The sequence below is a fragment of the Corella eumyota genome, chromosome 7 (genome assembly GCF_963082875.1).
Source record: "Corella eumyota chromosome 7, kaCorEumy4.1, whole genome shotgun sequence".
Lineage (NCBI taxonomy): Eukaryota > Metazoa > Chordata > Ascidiacea > Phlebobranchia > Corellidae > Corella > Corella eumyota.
Genome location: NC_137496.1, coordinates 9933258 through 9948908, shown reverse-complemented (window position 1 = coordinate 9948908; position 15651 = coordinate 9933258). Strand labels below are relative to the sequence as shown.

Here is a 15651-nt window from a genome sequence, read left to right as displayed (position 1 = left end):
ATGAACTACTACTTGGTTATTGCTCTTTTGACACTTGGATGGAAAGTTTATGGAAATGAACAAAGGTGGGCACTGAACCGTTAATGCGTTAATCGTTAATTAACGAAGTTAAATTTTTCAATAAAATTTAACTTTTAAGTTAACTTTAAAAATCGTTAACGGATCTGTTAATTTTCGTTAAATTGTGCTTCCGTTAAATTAAATCCGTTAATTTAATATTTTTACAAGTTTACCATGGTAATATAAAAGTATATATGTTTTATTTTGCCGTTTTTTGGGTTGAATCGTTTCAATTTTAAAGAATGTATTGTCGAGTATTGACTGACGTATAAACGATGTATTGACGACATTGTATTGAAATTTTAAACGATGCAGTTTTGAAAACGTCATTTAAACTTACGTTCGTGTAGTTAAAATATCAACTAAGATAAAAACTGCTGTTTTTTTAAAATAGGGTCGTTTCTTTGTTTGTTTTATTTAAATTTTAACGTTTATCGATAACTACCGTTACATTTTGTTTAAATTAACTTATTAACGTTAACGAAGTTAATATACTATGTAACGAATTACCACTTAACGAAGTTACTTTCTCGGTTAACTGTGCCCACCTTTGATGGAAATGAACAAAGGTGGGCACTAAATCGTTAATGCGCTAAACGTTAAATAACGAAGTGGAATTTTTTGTTAAAAGTTAACTTTTAAGTTAATTTTAAAAATCGTTATCGGACCTGTTAACTTTCGTTAAATTGTACTTCCGTTAAATTGTACTTCCGTTAAATTAAGCCCGTTAACTCAATATTTTACAAGTAAATCCATGGTAATATAAGGAATATATATGTTTAATATCGCCGGTTATCGGGTTTAAACGTTGAAATTTTTAAACGATGTAAGTAATTACTATCCGGCCAATGTTATTTCGGCATTAGGCCTATGCCAGTTTTAAAAACTTCTTCTAAACCATTTTCGTCTAGTTAAAACATCGATTAAGAAAAAAACTGTTTTTTTTATAAAAAAGGTAATTTCTTTGTTTGTTTTAATTAAATTTTAACGTTAACGTTCAACGATAACTTCCGTTACACTTGGTTTAATTTAACGAAAAAACATTAGAAAAGTTACTGTATTGTGTAACGAATAACCATTTAACGAAGTTGCTTTTTCGATTAACTGTGCCCACCTATGGAAATGAATACTATTTTGACTATGATTATAATAAACTTAACGTGAATTTAATGGTTGAGTTTCAATTTTATAAAAAGTTAATACTCAAATTTTTTAATTTTAATCCGCTTTTATATTTAGCTTTTTTACATTAAATTTTTTACGCATTAACGAAATTTGGGCAGCGCGGTGTAGCACATGGCAGCATGGTGTGGTGGTAAGAACCCTTTCTACACCAACATGGGGTTGTGGGTTAAATTCTCCTTGCTCCTATGCTGTAGCGCCGCTTGAGTAAGACGCTATAAACGGTATAAACTACTGCTGAGCCAGCACTTAATCAGCAGCATAATTATCGGGAAATTATATTCTATATAATATCCCAAACTGCTAAAGGCAATTCGAGACTGGGTCAGAATAACTAATGTTACGTTGCTGTGTGTTTAGGTTGCGCATTCGACTGCCCACGACGAGGATAAAGATATATACAAAAAAAAACTTTTTTATATTAAAATTTCTCACGAATTATTGAAATTTGGGCAGCGTGGTGTGGGGGTAAGAACACTTGCTACACCACCTTGGGGTTATGGATTAAATTCCCACTGATCTCAATCTGTAGCGCTCTTGAGTAAAGCGCTATAAACGGTACGAACTCCTGCTGAGCCAGCACTTAATCAGCAGCATAATTATCGGCAACTAATATTTATAATATCCCAAACTGTTACAGGCAACTCGAGACTGGGTCGGCGTAACTGATGTTACTCTATGTTTAGGTTGCGCATTTGACCTTCTTATATCGAGGATAAGGATATATACAAAAAAAAAATTAATAAAGGAAAAATTTCAAAATCAAATTCATGAATAAAAAAAGCAAAAAACATACGTTACTTCAGTACAAAAATATGCACAATAATCTGGAACGGTAATTTGTATTACACCCTTTTAATTTTAATACAGGAATTTTGATTATGAATCCCTTGATGAATATTCAAATCTTGCACCAGAATTAGTTTTTGAATGTCCACATGGATCTTATGGAGGATTCTGTATGAGCGGCCCAAACAAAACAATTTGTTTGCGAAACCAAATATTGAATCGCAAATATCCAACATGTTGTATAAGTTCCTATGATCGAGGGTTTCAATGCTCAAGTGATTACCCATACTTCTTACCCCAAATTCTGTTGTATGATTTTATTGCCGACTGTCAAAACGGAGAAGATTTGTGTTTTAACAAAGAAGAAAATGTAAACACTAGGTAAATATAATTTTTATTACTTATGTTTTTAGCATGTCAGTAATGGTAACAATTATTTGGCAGCATGGTGTAGTGATTAGACTACTTTCTACACTACATGAGGTCCTGGGTTCGATCCCCACTGATCTTTTGCTGTTGCGCCCTTAAGTAAGGCGCTATAAACGGTACGATCTCCTGCTGAGCCAGCACTTAATCAGCAGCATGAATATTAGGCAATTATAATCTATAATATCCTAAATTGCCAAAGACTACTCAAGACTGGGTTCGAAGTAACAGTTGTTACTCTATGTTTAGGTCACGAAGTTAACCTTTCCACATCGAGGATAATTTTATATAAAAAAGAAGTAAAAATAACATTTTCAATCTCATGGTTTAAAAAATTATAATTTTTTAAATTTGTGTTGCAATGAATGTAGAAAGGACTTCTTACTAAATTGTAAATTGTGCAATTTATTGTGTAAAAATTATTTGCTTTTTTTTGTATATATTCTTATCCTCGATGTGGGAAAGTCGAATGCGCGACTTTCACATAGAGTAACATCAGTTACTCCGACCCAGTCTCGATTTGCCTGTGGCAGTTTGGAATATTATAGATTACAATTGCTTGATAATTATACTGCTGACTAAGTGCTGGCTTAACAGGAGTTCATACCGTTTATAGCGCCTTACTCAAGGGTGCTACAGCATAAGATCAGTTGAGATTGAACCCACAACTTCATGTGTGGTGTAGCAAATGTTCTTGCCACTACACCACGCTGCCGGTATATTTTTCGTTTAATGTATGTATTTTTAAGCTTTGTTCAAATAAAAAGTTTGGTGTTAAACGAAACTGCTTGTTGGAAATGCTTTGATTCCACTTTAATCAAAAAGAAAAGTGTTTGTGATGGAAAAATCGATTGTCCAGATTTATCGGATGAATGTCTTTGCCAAAATCAACCGAAAATGTTCACAGAATTATGCAAACATATCACATCGTTTGCATCAACATCTACCAGGTATTATGTAGTTAAAATTTTATGTAAAAGGTTTAGAATTCTGTTTAAAAAATTTTAAACTATATAAAACTTTAATACCCATATTTATGTTCAATTGTTATAAATATATATATTTCTTTTTATATATATTTTTATTTTTGATGTGGGAAAGTCAAATGCGCGACTTAAACATAGAGTAACATCAGTTACTCCGACCCAGTCTCGAGTTGCCTGTGGCAGTTTGGGATATTATATAGATTATAATTGCCCAGTAATTATGCTGCTGATTAAGTGCTGTCTCAGCAGGAGTTCATACCGTTTATAGCGCCTTACTCAAAAGCGCTACAGCATGAGATCAGTGGGGATTGAACCCACGACCTAATGAATGGTGTAGCAAGTGTTCCTACCACAACCCCATGGTGCTGGATATATTCTGGCAATATTGCATAACCAATTTTACGAAAAGAAATTCAAAAATTTTTAACATTTGGGAACCCAGAACATCATGTTGCATTTAAAACCTTACTGAAAGTATTTTAATATTTTTGTTATTTTTTACAGTATAAAAAACAACATCTGTAAAGCTGGGGAAATCGTATGTGATAATACAACTTGTGTGAACAAAACAAGTGTTTGTAATGGGTATGTGGATTGTGAAAATCAAATGGATGAAAAGTAATTTATTTTTTTACAGTATTTTTTTAATATATCTTTATCCCTGATGTGGAAAGGTCGACTTCACGACCTAAACATACAATAACATCGTTGCCCTGACTCAGTCTTGAGTTGAGTTTTGCCAGTTTGGGATATTATTGCCCGATAATTAAGCTACTAATTAAGTGTTGTCTCAGGAGGAGTTTATATCTGGGCTCGATCCCCGCTGCTTTTATGCTGTAGTGCCCTTGTATAAGGCAACTTAAGACTGGGACGGGGTAACTAATGTTACTTTATGTCTAAGCTGTGAAGTCAGCCTTCCCACATCAAGGACAAATTTACATAAAAACAAAAAACATGATTGTATAGACCACATGTAAGATACAAAACATTATAATATCTATTTGTTTCAAAACTTTTAGTTTTTTTTTTTAATTTGATTACTTTTTATGCTATGTTTAGTCCTCAGTTTTGCCATTCTCCGATGTTGTGTACTGAAGCTTCAAAACAAGGACAAAAGTGCAGGTGGAGTTTTTATTAAGTGTTTAGCAATTTTAAAAAATTGTAAATTTTGGGACTTAAACAATCTTTTCTTCTTTTTTTTTGTTGTATATATCTTTATCCTCGATGTGGGAAGGATGGGTAACTATGCTGCTGATTAAGTGCTGGCCCAGCAAACCATTTATAACGCCTTACTTAAGCAGTGGGGATTGAACCAACGACCTCATGGTGGTTTGGCAAGTGTTTTTACCACGGATTTTTTATTAAAGGGTAAAAAAAACAGCAGGTGGTGTATTAGTTAGAACACTACTACATTACATAAGGTCCTGGGTTCTATCCCCAATGTTCTCATGCTAAGCCAGCACAAAATTATCAGACAATTATAATCTATAATATCCCAAACTGCCAAAAGCAATTCATGACTAGGTTGGGGTAACTAATGTTACTCTATGTTTAGGTTGTGGAGTCGACCTTTCCACATCAAGGATAAAGATATATTTAAAAAAAATTAGTAAAGTCAAACTTAAGATAAAAACAAGAATTATTCATTAAAAAGGTAAAATAAAAAAATTTTAAATGGCAGCGTGGTGTAGCAGTAAGAACACTTGTTACACCACACCTGAGGTCGTGGGTCCAATCCTCACTGAACTTAAGCTGTAGCGCCCTTGAGTAAGGCGCTATAAACGGTATGAACCCCTGCTGAGCCAGCAATTAATCAGCAGCATAATTACCGGGCATTTATAGTCTCTATAATATCCCAAACTGCCACAGGCAACTTGAGACTGGGTTGGAGTAACTTATGTTACTTTATGTTTAAGTCGCGCAATCGACTTTCCCACATCGAGGATAAAGATATATACAAAAAAAAGTAAAATAAAACAATTTGTTTGTAGGTGTGAAACTTACTATCCTTGTGAGGTTGAAATTGGTACATTCTGCGATGGTTTTCCAAATTGCAGATTTTCTGATGACGACGAATGCAGTCCCCAATGTTATAGAAATATACAACATTTAAATCAGTGCCCTATAGATTATAAGTTCAGGTAAAATTATGGTCGTTATAAAACTACACTTTTATTTTTTATCCTATAAATAATGTACAAAAATAATATTATATTTTTAAAATCTGATTTTATCTTGTGTGGTGTAGTGCATCGGCAGCGTGGTGTAGTGGTAGGAACACTTGCTACATCACACATGAGGTTGTGGGTTCGATCCCTAGTGATCTTATGCTGTAGCACCCTTGAGTAGGGCGCTATAAACGGTATAAACTCCTGCTAAGCCAGTACTTAATCAGCAGCATAATTATCGGGCAATTATAATCTATAATATCCCAAACTGCCACAGGCAACTTAAGACTGGATCCGAGTTACTGATGATACTCTATGTTTAAGTCGCGCATTCGACTTTTCCACATCGAGAATAAAAATGTAAAGGTTTTTTAATAGGTTTAGGTTCTCTAATCTTCATCCTGAAAATTTAAAGTCTTGTAATATATCTTCAATTACATTCAATCAAACTAATTGTTGCGTGGACCTTCAGAAACTGGGTGGAGAAAAATGTTGCAATGGAAAAATAGAGTCTTTCTATAAATATATGATTCCTTATGGTTTTAAAGATTTTGTTGACGATTATCTAAAGGATGATGAAAATATAAAATTGTGCCATGATAGAAAACGTTTTTTTTGTCAGACAAATGATCGAAGGGTAAGCTTTTTTTTGTATAAATTATATTTGATGTGGAAAGGTCGACTTCACGACCTTAACATAGATTAACTACCGTTACTCTTACCCAGTCTCAAGTTGGTATGGCAGTTTGGAATATTAAAAAATATAATTGGCTGATAATTTTGCTGCTAATTAAGTGCTAGCTCAGTTGTAGTTCATCAGGTTTATTTTGCCTCATTAGAAGGGCGCTACAGGATAAAAGCATTGGGGATTGAACCTAAGACCTTAAAAAATGTAGTGGTGTAAATGCTCTGACCACTACATCACGCTGTCAGTGATTTTATATGATCAAATATGTCGAATTTATAAGACCTCATGGTATAAGACATTTTTTTGTAGGTGTCTATTAGTCAACAAGAAGTTTGCGATGGAATAATAAACTGTGTTAATCAATCTGATGAAATAAGTTGCACCAATGATGGCAGATTTTATTGTGAAAATAAAATTCCATTGTTTGTACCAAGACAAAAAGTTAGTTTAATAACTTAAATTTATTGAGTAAATCTTTTTTTTTATTATATATATCTTAATTCTCGATGTGGGAAGGTCAACTTCTTAACCGGCAGCGTGGAGTAAAATATGGTCTTAAGCTGACATTTTACGCGGCAATTTCGTCACCGACCCCCCAGCGTTTTTTGCAGGCTGAACCTTCTGGCCGAAGCTTCTTACGGTCAAAGCTTCTGGTCCCCGTTCTGACCACTACACCATGCTGCCGGTAGTTTACGACAGTCTTCTAATCTGTCTTCAAAACTCACTTTTTCTAGTTATGTTGATTAAATAATAAGTTGTAATTAAACAGGTAGGGAACGGTGTTTTTGACTGTAAATATGGAACAGATGAATGCCCTTCAAAACAAGATATCATTTCATCAACCCAAAATCTTATCGGAAATAATATTTTAAGATATTTTGGAATTTGGTTTATGGGAATTTTCGCTATCTGTGGAAATTTGGTAAAACCTTTTGAACAAGAATACTTTTTAATTTTTACTGATTTTTTTATTCCTAATGCCCATTTTTTAAATTTTTCTTTTCGTTTTACGCGCATTGATAAAAGTAAATAATAAATACGATAAACAATTAATATTACAACAATGCGACGGGAAAAAATAACTTTAATGATTTAAAAATCAATTTAATGATTTAAAACATGCCAAAAGTATTAATGTTTACATAAAGATTTTAAGTATGTTATGGAATGGTCACCAAACCCCGGCCATATGTTGTAATGTTAATGCGGCATTGTGCAACCGGCAGCTTAATGCATTGGTTAGAACACTTGCCTTTACTACATCAGGCCCTGGGTTCAATCCCAGTTGCTCTCATGCTCTTGAGTAGGGCTTTATAAAGAGTATGAACTTCTGGTAACCAAATACTTAATCAGCAGGCAGGCAATTATAATTTATATTATCCCAAACTGCCAAAGGCACCTCAAGACTGGGTCTGGGTAACTGATGTTACTCTACATTGAGAATAAATACATATAAAAAAATTTAGGCTGTAATTATCGGAATCATAAAGAGTATAAGAAATGAAGCATCTAAATCTATATCTGCAAACGAAATATTTGTTATAAACTTGGCAGTTGCTGATTTTCTTATGGGATTATATTTAGTATGTCTCGCCATTGTCGGGGTGTATTATCAAGGTATGTAGGTGAATAACCGGCATCGTGGTGTAGTGGTAAGAACACTTGCTACACCACACATGAAGTCGTGGGTTTAATCCCCACTGAAATCATGCTGTAGCGCCCTTGAGTAAGGCGCTTTAATCGGTATGAACTCCTGCTGAGCCAGCACTTAATCAGCAGTATAATTATTGGACAATTATAGTCTATAATATCCCAAACTGGCACAGGCAACTCGAGACTGGGTCGGAGAAATTTATGTTACTCTATGTTTAAGTTGCGCATTCGACTTTCCCACATCAAGGATAAAGATATATACAAGAAAATAAACAAAAAAATTATATATAACTTATTTAAACAGAATTTTTTTACAACTTTACTTATTTTAAAGCAAGTTTTATCATTTTTTAGATCGATATTGTGCATATAGTCGAATATGGAGATCTAGCACCTTGTGTACTGTCTTGGGTATTCTTATTGTGTTGTCAAGCGAGACTTCAGTAGTTACAATGGCTTTATTGACATCGTATCGTCTTTTTTGTATTTTAAAGGTAAATCGTAACAAAAGGTTAAGTTCTTTTTATATATCTCTATCCTAGATGTGGAAAGGTCGACTTTCGACCTACCTAAACCTAGAGTAGCGTCAGTTACCCTGACCCAGTCTCGAGTCGACTTTGGCAGTTTAATATTATAGATAATAATTGCTTGATAATTAAGCTGCTGATTAAGTGTCGGCTTAGCAGGGGTTCATACTGTCGTCTACAGCATGAGAACAGTGGGGATCGAACCCCAGACTTCATGTACTGTAGCAAGTGTTCTGACCATTACAACACCATGCAGGCAATAAATTTAAATTATCAGACTGAAAAAAACATTTTTTTAGCCTTTTGCATCTCTGCATTTTCCTAAAACAAGACATGTAGTTGTTGCAGTTTTGTTGACTTGGTGTTTTTCTGCTGTGCTTGCATTTATACCACTTGCAAATGCCTTTCAAACCATGTTTACTCGAGAAGTTAATTTCCGTACTAAAAGTCCTTTCTTTAACTCAACTGAAGTTGGCTTTAAAGGTCAAGTTTAAAACATTTTTGTTTTTTTATTTATTTTTAAATATAAAATTTTTCAAATATATTCTTAATGTTTTTTTTGTATATATCTTCATCTTCGATATGGAAAGGTCGAATGTGCGACCTAAACTTTAACCGGTAGTGTGGTGTTGTGATTAGAACACTTGCTACACCACACATGAGGTGATGGGTTCAATCCCCACTGATCTCATGCTGTAGCGTCCTTGAGTAAGGCGCTATAAACGGTATAAACTTTTGCTGAGCCAGCACTTAATCAGCAGTATAATTATCAAGCAATTTTAATCTATAATATCCCAAACTGCCACAGGCAACTCGAGACTGGGTCGGAGTAACTGATGTTACTCTATGTTTAAGTTGCGCATTCGACTTTCCCACATCGAGGATAAATTTATATACAAAAAAAATAAATAAAAAATAAAGTAACATCATTTACTACGACCCTGTCTTAAGTTGTTTGTGGCACTTTAGAATATTATAGATTATCTTATTATTGAGCTGCTGATTAAGTGCTGGCTCGGCAGGATTTTATTTCGTTAATGGCACCTTTCTTAAGAACGCTACAGCATGAGATCACTGGGAATTGAACCCAAGAAATTGTTCTGACTACTACACCAAGCTGACAGCGTAACCCTAACTTAGTTTAAAGTTTATTTTTTAGTTAAAATATCAACTTTTTGTAACATTAATGTAATTGATTTAGATTATCAAAACTTTCTTATACTTCGAACTGAAATTTACCCTGCAAATGTAATTGAAGAATATTTAAACTTATCGCCTTTGATTATTGATCAAATTAAGTTTGCAAAAACATGGTCAGAATTACAAGACATTCAAATGAAGAGGTTTCCAGATTTATCCCACCAAATATCAAAGTATTTTGGGTAGGTTTTACAAAAAAAACATGTAATAATTCTGGAAAAAAAAAACATTTAAAATTATTATTAATTTTTTTTTTTAGATATTATAGCTCTCAAAGTGTGTGTATGCCGAAGATTTTTGTAACTAAACAAGATCTTTCTTGGCAGTTTTCCATTGCTGTTATGACTTTCAACTTTGCAACCTTTTTTTACATTTTTGTTGCTTATGTTGTAATTTACAAACATTCACAAGGAAGCAGGAACCTACAACTTACAAATGATAATGCTATTGCTCAAAGGGAATTAAAAAAAAGAAGTAAGTACTATACCGGCAGCGTTGTGTAGTGGTAAGAACACTTGCTACACTACACATGAGGTGATGGGTTCAATCCCCACTGATCTAATGCTGTAGCGCCCTTGAGTAAGGCGCTATAAACGGTATGAGCTCCTGCTGAGCCAGCACTTAATCAGCAGCATAATTATCGGTCAATTATAATCTATATAATACCCCAAACTGCAACAGGCAACTTGAGACTGGGTCGGAGTAACTAATGTTACTCTATGTTTAAGTCGCGCATTCGACTTTCCCACATCGAGGATAAAGATATATACAAAAAAAAATGTAAGGTGCTATAAACGGTATAAATTCCAGTTAAGCCAATAAACCAGCAGCTTAATTATCGGGCAATTATAATCAATAATATTTTAACTGCCGAAGGCAACTCGAGACTGAGTTGGAGTAACGTTTGTTAATCTATGTTTAGGTTGTAAAGTTTTTTTTTGTATATATCTTTATTCTCAATGTGGGAAAGTCAAATGTGCGACTTAAACATAGAGTAACATCAGTTACTCCGACCCAGTCTCGAGTTGCCTGTGGCAGTTTGGGAAATTATAGATTATAATTGCCCGGTAATTATACTGCTGATTGAGTGCTGGCTCAGCAGGAGTTCATACCGTTTATAGCGCCTTACTCAAGGGCGCTACAGCATGAGATTAGTGGGGATTGAACCCACGACCTCATGTGTGATGTAGCAAGTGTTCTTACCACTACACCACGCAGCCGGTTAAAGTTGACTTTTCACATCAAGAATAAAGATATATACAAAAAATAATCCTGTGCATTTATTACACAATATTTAAATAGTATTCACTAACGAAATTTATATTTATTTTTAGTCATGCAAAAGAAGATTATGAGATTGGTGTTCACAGATTTTTGTTGTTGGGTTCCTATTTGTATTATGGCTTTCTTAAAAATCTCAGGAGTTTACATTTCTGATTCTGCTTATGCGTTTTCTGCTATTATTCTCTTTCCGATTAACAGCTCACTCAACCCACTTTTGTACTCCAATGTGCTAGATAACGCTTGGGCCAGAATCAAATCGATTTTTGCTAGAACGAAAAAACAAAATAACAATCAAGAAAGGTCAAATCCAAGGAACAAAACAGATGAAACCAAACTTTAAAAGTGTAAATAAACAAAGTGTTGGATGTGGTATTTGTATATATATTTATGTTGTTGTCATTTTTTATTCAGAAATTTTAATTAATGAATTAATATAAAAAAGCGCTTAACATCTCCATCAATTCTAATGCCAAAGCTTTCTTAGCCTCAAACCAGACTTGATGCCGGTTCACACCGAACGACAAGAAAACCGTATGACCTGTTGGTGGCCTTGGACAATAAAATACAGCGTTGGCCACTGGGGTACCAAAAACAGAACATTATTAACCAGAATCAACTGATATTGATTCAACAAACAAAAGAAATACGTAAGAAACCTATTTTCACAGGCGCAATAATAACTTTCGTCCGGCGAACCAAAACAATGCGAACTCGCTACCATCCCGTGCGGTTTAAACACCGTACGAAAGACTTATTGATATGAAAAAACTCATAGAGACTGTATTTATGTATATTTAAATATATACAGGTTATGAAGGGGACAAACAAATTAACCCCTTTATTTAAGGACAAGTCTAACGCCCATAAGGCAGTTAGACGCTCTAAATTTAATCGTTATTATATTGACCATGGTCCAATTGTGTATTTTTCGCGTGCCCTTGTAAACATTGTCGCTATTTGTTATGTAGAGCCAATAGAAGCTGTGCGTAATTTCTTGTTCAGTCGTACTGTGTTATTCTATAAATTTCATGTGGTGTAGTGGTAAGAACACTTGCTACACCACACATGAGGTCGTGGGTTCAATCCCCACTGATCTCATGCTGTAGCGCCCTTGAGTAAGGCTTGAGTATGTTGAGCATTCGACTTTCCCACATCGAGGATAAAAAAATATACGAAAAATAAATAAAAAAATAGTTTAAACCTTTTGATGTAAAAATGTGGATTGACTTTTCGTTGTTCGTTGTTGTGTTTTTTTTCGTTGTTCGTTGTTGTGTTTTTTTGCGCGATTTTATTTTCTGACAGTTAGTATATTTTTTGGTTCCTAAAACACCTACCTATTTTTACTTTGCCAATTTTTATATCTACAATTAGTTAACAGTAGAATACCATAATAAAGGATGTAGTCGATATACGGAAAACGTTTTTTGTGTGTGTAATGTACTCGTAATTATGTTTATCGCTAGGTAAGTAGCCTAGAAACCAGATTTTGTAGTGTGTAATACCATTTTTTGTATATGTGTAATGTAACTTTCGGGATAATTATGTGATGTACGTGCTTGATTAATAAATAGATGTTGTCTGTAGATTCAGTTTGCTATTTTTGACCATTTTAACGGGTCTTAAACCCTGTTTTAGACTTTAGAGACTTATACTTTATACATCAATGCATTTATATTCGGATAAGAGCACCCTTAGGAGTCAATACTTTTATGATTAGATTTTTTTTTGACCTTAGTCCCTACAGTTCAATCTCCACTGATCTCATGCTGTAGCGCCCATGAGTAAGGCGATATAAACGGTATGAACTCCTGCTGAGCTAGCACTTAATCAGCAGCATAATTATCGGGCAATTATATTCTATAATATCCTAAACTGCCACAGCCAACTTGAGACTGGGTCGTAGTAACTGATGTTACTCTATGTTTAAGTCGCGCATTTGACTTTCCCACATCGAGGATAAAAATATATACAAAAAAAATATCATCAACTAAGTTTCAATGTGTATATTTGTAGATGTTCTAATTTAATATAAAGTCTACTTAATGGTATTGCCATTTTTAGAACACAGTCAATTCAATAACATATTCTCATTGTTTATTATTTTGCATGTCAAGCCTCATACTATTAAGAAAGCAAATAATTAAACTATTGTTGAAGGCTGGTTAATTAGTTGGAAATTTAGTACGTTGTAAGGGGCTAGCTTGTATGGTAAGTGATGACCCTTTATTACATTAGGCCTTTGAAAGTGGGCTAGTGGGCTAGCTTAATGTCTTTGTAATATTAATAATGTTAGCATATACGGTAGTATAGCATACTGGTTAAAAAAGGTTCTGGTTCAACCCACATTACGAATGGGTCAAAAAACACGACCCATTTACACAATATTGTTTTACAAAAATTAACTTGAAACAACTGTCGTGATTTAGGTGTTTCTGCTCCACAGCGCCACCGCACGGGATTTGTTAAAGGAGCACAGGCAAGCGAAGGTCCGCTAGAGGGCAACAACGATGGCTTAGTATCAAGCATACTTTCACATCAAGGTAACATAAAAAAAGCTTTTAATAATAATAATCTAGCACTTTAATGTTTTTGTTAAATAAACATGCTAATCTTTATGTATGTTATTGCATTTTGGCACAACTGGTTTTGTAATACTATAATAATATTGAATATCTTGCGGGGCTGATTGTGGGTAAGAAAAGAGGGCTAGTTTGCAAGTGATAAGGTTTATTACCATCATCATATACTTGTTTTTTTTTAATTATTTTTCACAAATTAACTGCCTGCAGTGCTAACCAGATATCTGTTCTTGCTGACAATATCCAATCTAAGTAAATTATTTCTGTAATGTGCTTAAGAGAACAACAGAATTTTATTTTAAAAAATATGGATTGTTTAAATAATTTTATTTAAATTTTTTTTTAAAAACAAAATTTTTAGATCAACAGAAAAGGAAATTGACATTAAACTTATCAACGGGTTGATGGATTGGACTAAGTATTATGTTTATTGTGGTTAGTAAGGTTTTAACTATTAGGTTGGTTACTTTAAAGCATATTGTTAATATCAGTTATTAATGTTTTGTTTTAATTCTATTTCAATAAGGTATTCGTTCATATTCATTTCAAACGTAATAAAAAAATATAAGCGATAAGGTTTTCTGGTAGTAATCAAGAACATTTAAATTAACAAAAAAATTCCACACGTTTACCTTTAAAACGTGACAGCAATATAAAAATATCCGTGATACAGTTTAACTATATATTAACCGATATAAAAATATCCGTGATACAGTTTAACTATATATTAACCGATATAAAAATATCCGTGATACAGTTTAACTATATATTAACCGATATAAAAATATCCGTGATACAGTTTAACTATATATTAACCGATATAAAAATATCCGTGATACAGTTTAACTATATATTAACCGATATAAAAATATCCGTGATACAGTTTAACTATATAGTAACTGATACAAAAATATCTGTGATATAGTTCAACTATATAGTAACTGATACAAAAATATCTGTGATACAGTTTAACTATTTATTAACCGATACAAAAATATCCGTGATACAGTTTAACTATATATTAACCGATACAAAAATATCCGTGATACAGTTTAACTATATATTAACCGATACAAAAATATCCGTGATACAGTTTAACTATATATTAACCGATACAAAAATATTTGTGATACAGTTTAACTATATAGTAACCGATATAAAAATATCCGTGATACAGTTTAACTATATATATTAACCGATACAAAAATATCCGTGATACAGTTTAACTATATATTAACCGATACAAAAATATCCGTGATACAGTTTAACTATATATTAACCGATACAAAAATATCCGTGATACAGTTTAACTATATATTAACCGATACAAAAATATCTGTGATACAGTTTAACTATATAGTAACTGATACAAAAATATCCGTGATACAGTTTAACTATATATTAACCGATACAAAAATATCCGTGATACAGTTTAACTATATATTAACCGATACAAAAATATCCGTGATACAGTTTAACTATATATTAACCGATACAAAAATATCCGTGATACAGTTTAACTATATATTAACCGATATAAAAATATCCGTGATACAGTTTAACTATATATTAACCGATACAAAAATATCCGTGATACAGTTTAACTATATATTAACCGATATAAAAATATCCGTGATACAGTTTAACTATATATTAACCGATATAAAAATATCCGTGATACAGTTTAACTATATATTAACCGATACAAAAATATCCGTGATACAGTTTAACTATATATTAACCGATATAAAAATATCCGTGATACAGTTTAACTATATATTAACCGATACAAAAATATCCGTGATACAGTTTAACTATATATTAACCGATACAAAAATATCCGTGATACAGTTTAACTATATATTAACCGATATAAAAATATCCGTGATACAGTTTAACTATATAGTAACTGATACAAAAATATCTGTGATACAGTTTAACTATTTATTAAGTGATACAAAAATATCTGTGATACAGTTTAACTATATATTAACCGATATAAAAATATCCGTGATACAGTTTAACTATATAGTAACTGATACAAAAATATCTGTGATACAGTTTTACTATTTATTAAGTGATACAAAAATATCTGTGATACAGTTTAAC

The 15651-nt window shown here is 32.9% G+C and overlaps 1 protein-coding gene across 1 annotated transcript; it reads left to right on the top strand.

Annotated features, from left to right (window-relative positions):
• On the top strand, positions 1 to 11804 carry LOC145760316 (uncharacterized). The gene is made up of 14 exons (XM_082574180.1): positions 1 to 65; positions 2113 to 2412; positions 3207 to 3407; positions 3948 to 4061; positions 5435 to 5584; positions 5996 to 6248; positions 6609 to 6740; positions 7069 to 7221; positions 7766 to 7916; positions 8307 to 8446; positions 8779 to 8962; positions 9681 to 9861; positions 9939 to 10153; positions 11014 to 11804. Exons 1-14 carry the CDS (start codon positions 1 to 3, stop codon positions 11301 to 11303), a joined length of 2529 nt encoding a protein of 842 aa, XP_082430306.1. The 3' UTR covers positions 11304 to 11804.
• The last annotated feature ends 3847 nt before the right edge of the window (positions 11805 to 15651 follow it).

Bases quoted from the DNA above. Each gene is read 5' to 3' on its own strand.
- LOC145760316 (XM_082574180.1), top strand. From the start codon at position 1: ATGAACTACTACTTGGTTATTGCTCTTTTGACACTTGGATGGAAAGTT. The intron at 4,062-5,434 runs GTAATTTATTTT...ATTTGTTTGTAG, and splicing joins GAAAATCAAATGGATGAAAA to GTGTGAAACTTACTATCCTT. The intron at 7,917-8,306 runs GTATGTAGGTGA...ATCATTTTTTAG, and splicing joins TGTCGGGGTGTATTATCAAG to ATCGATATTGTGCATATAGT.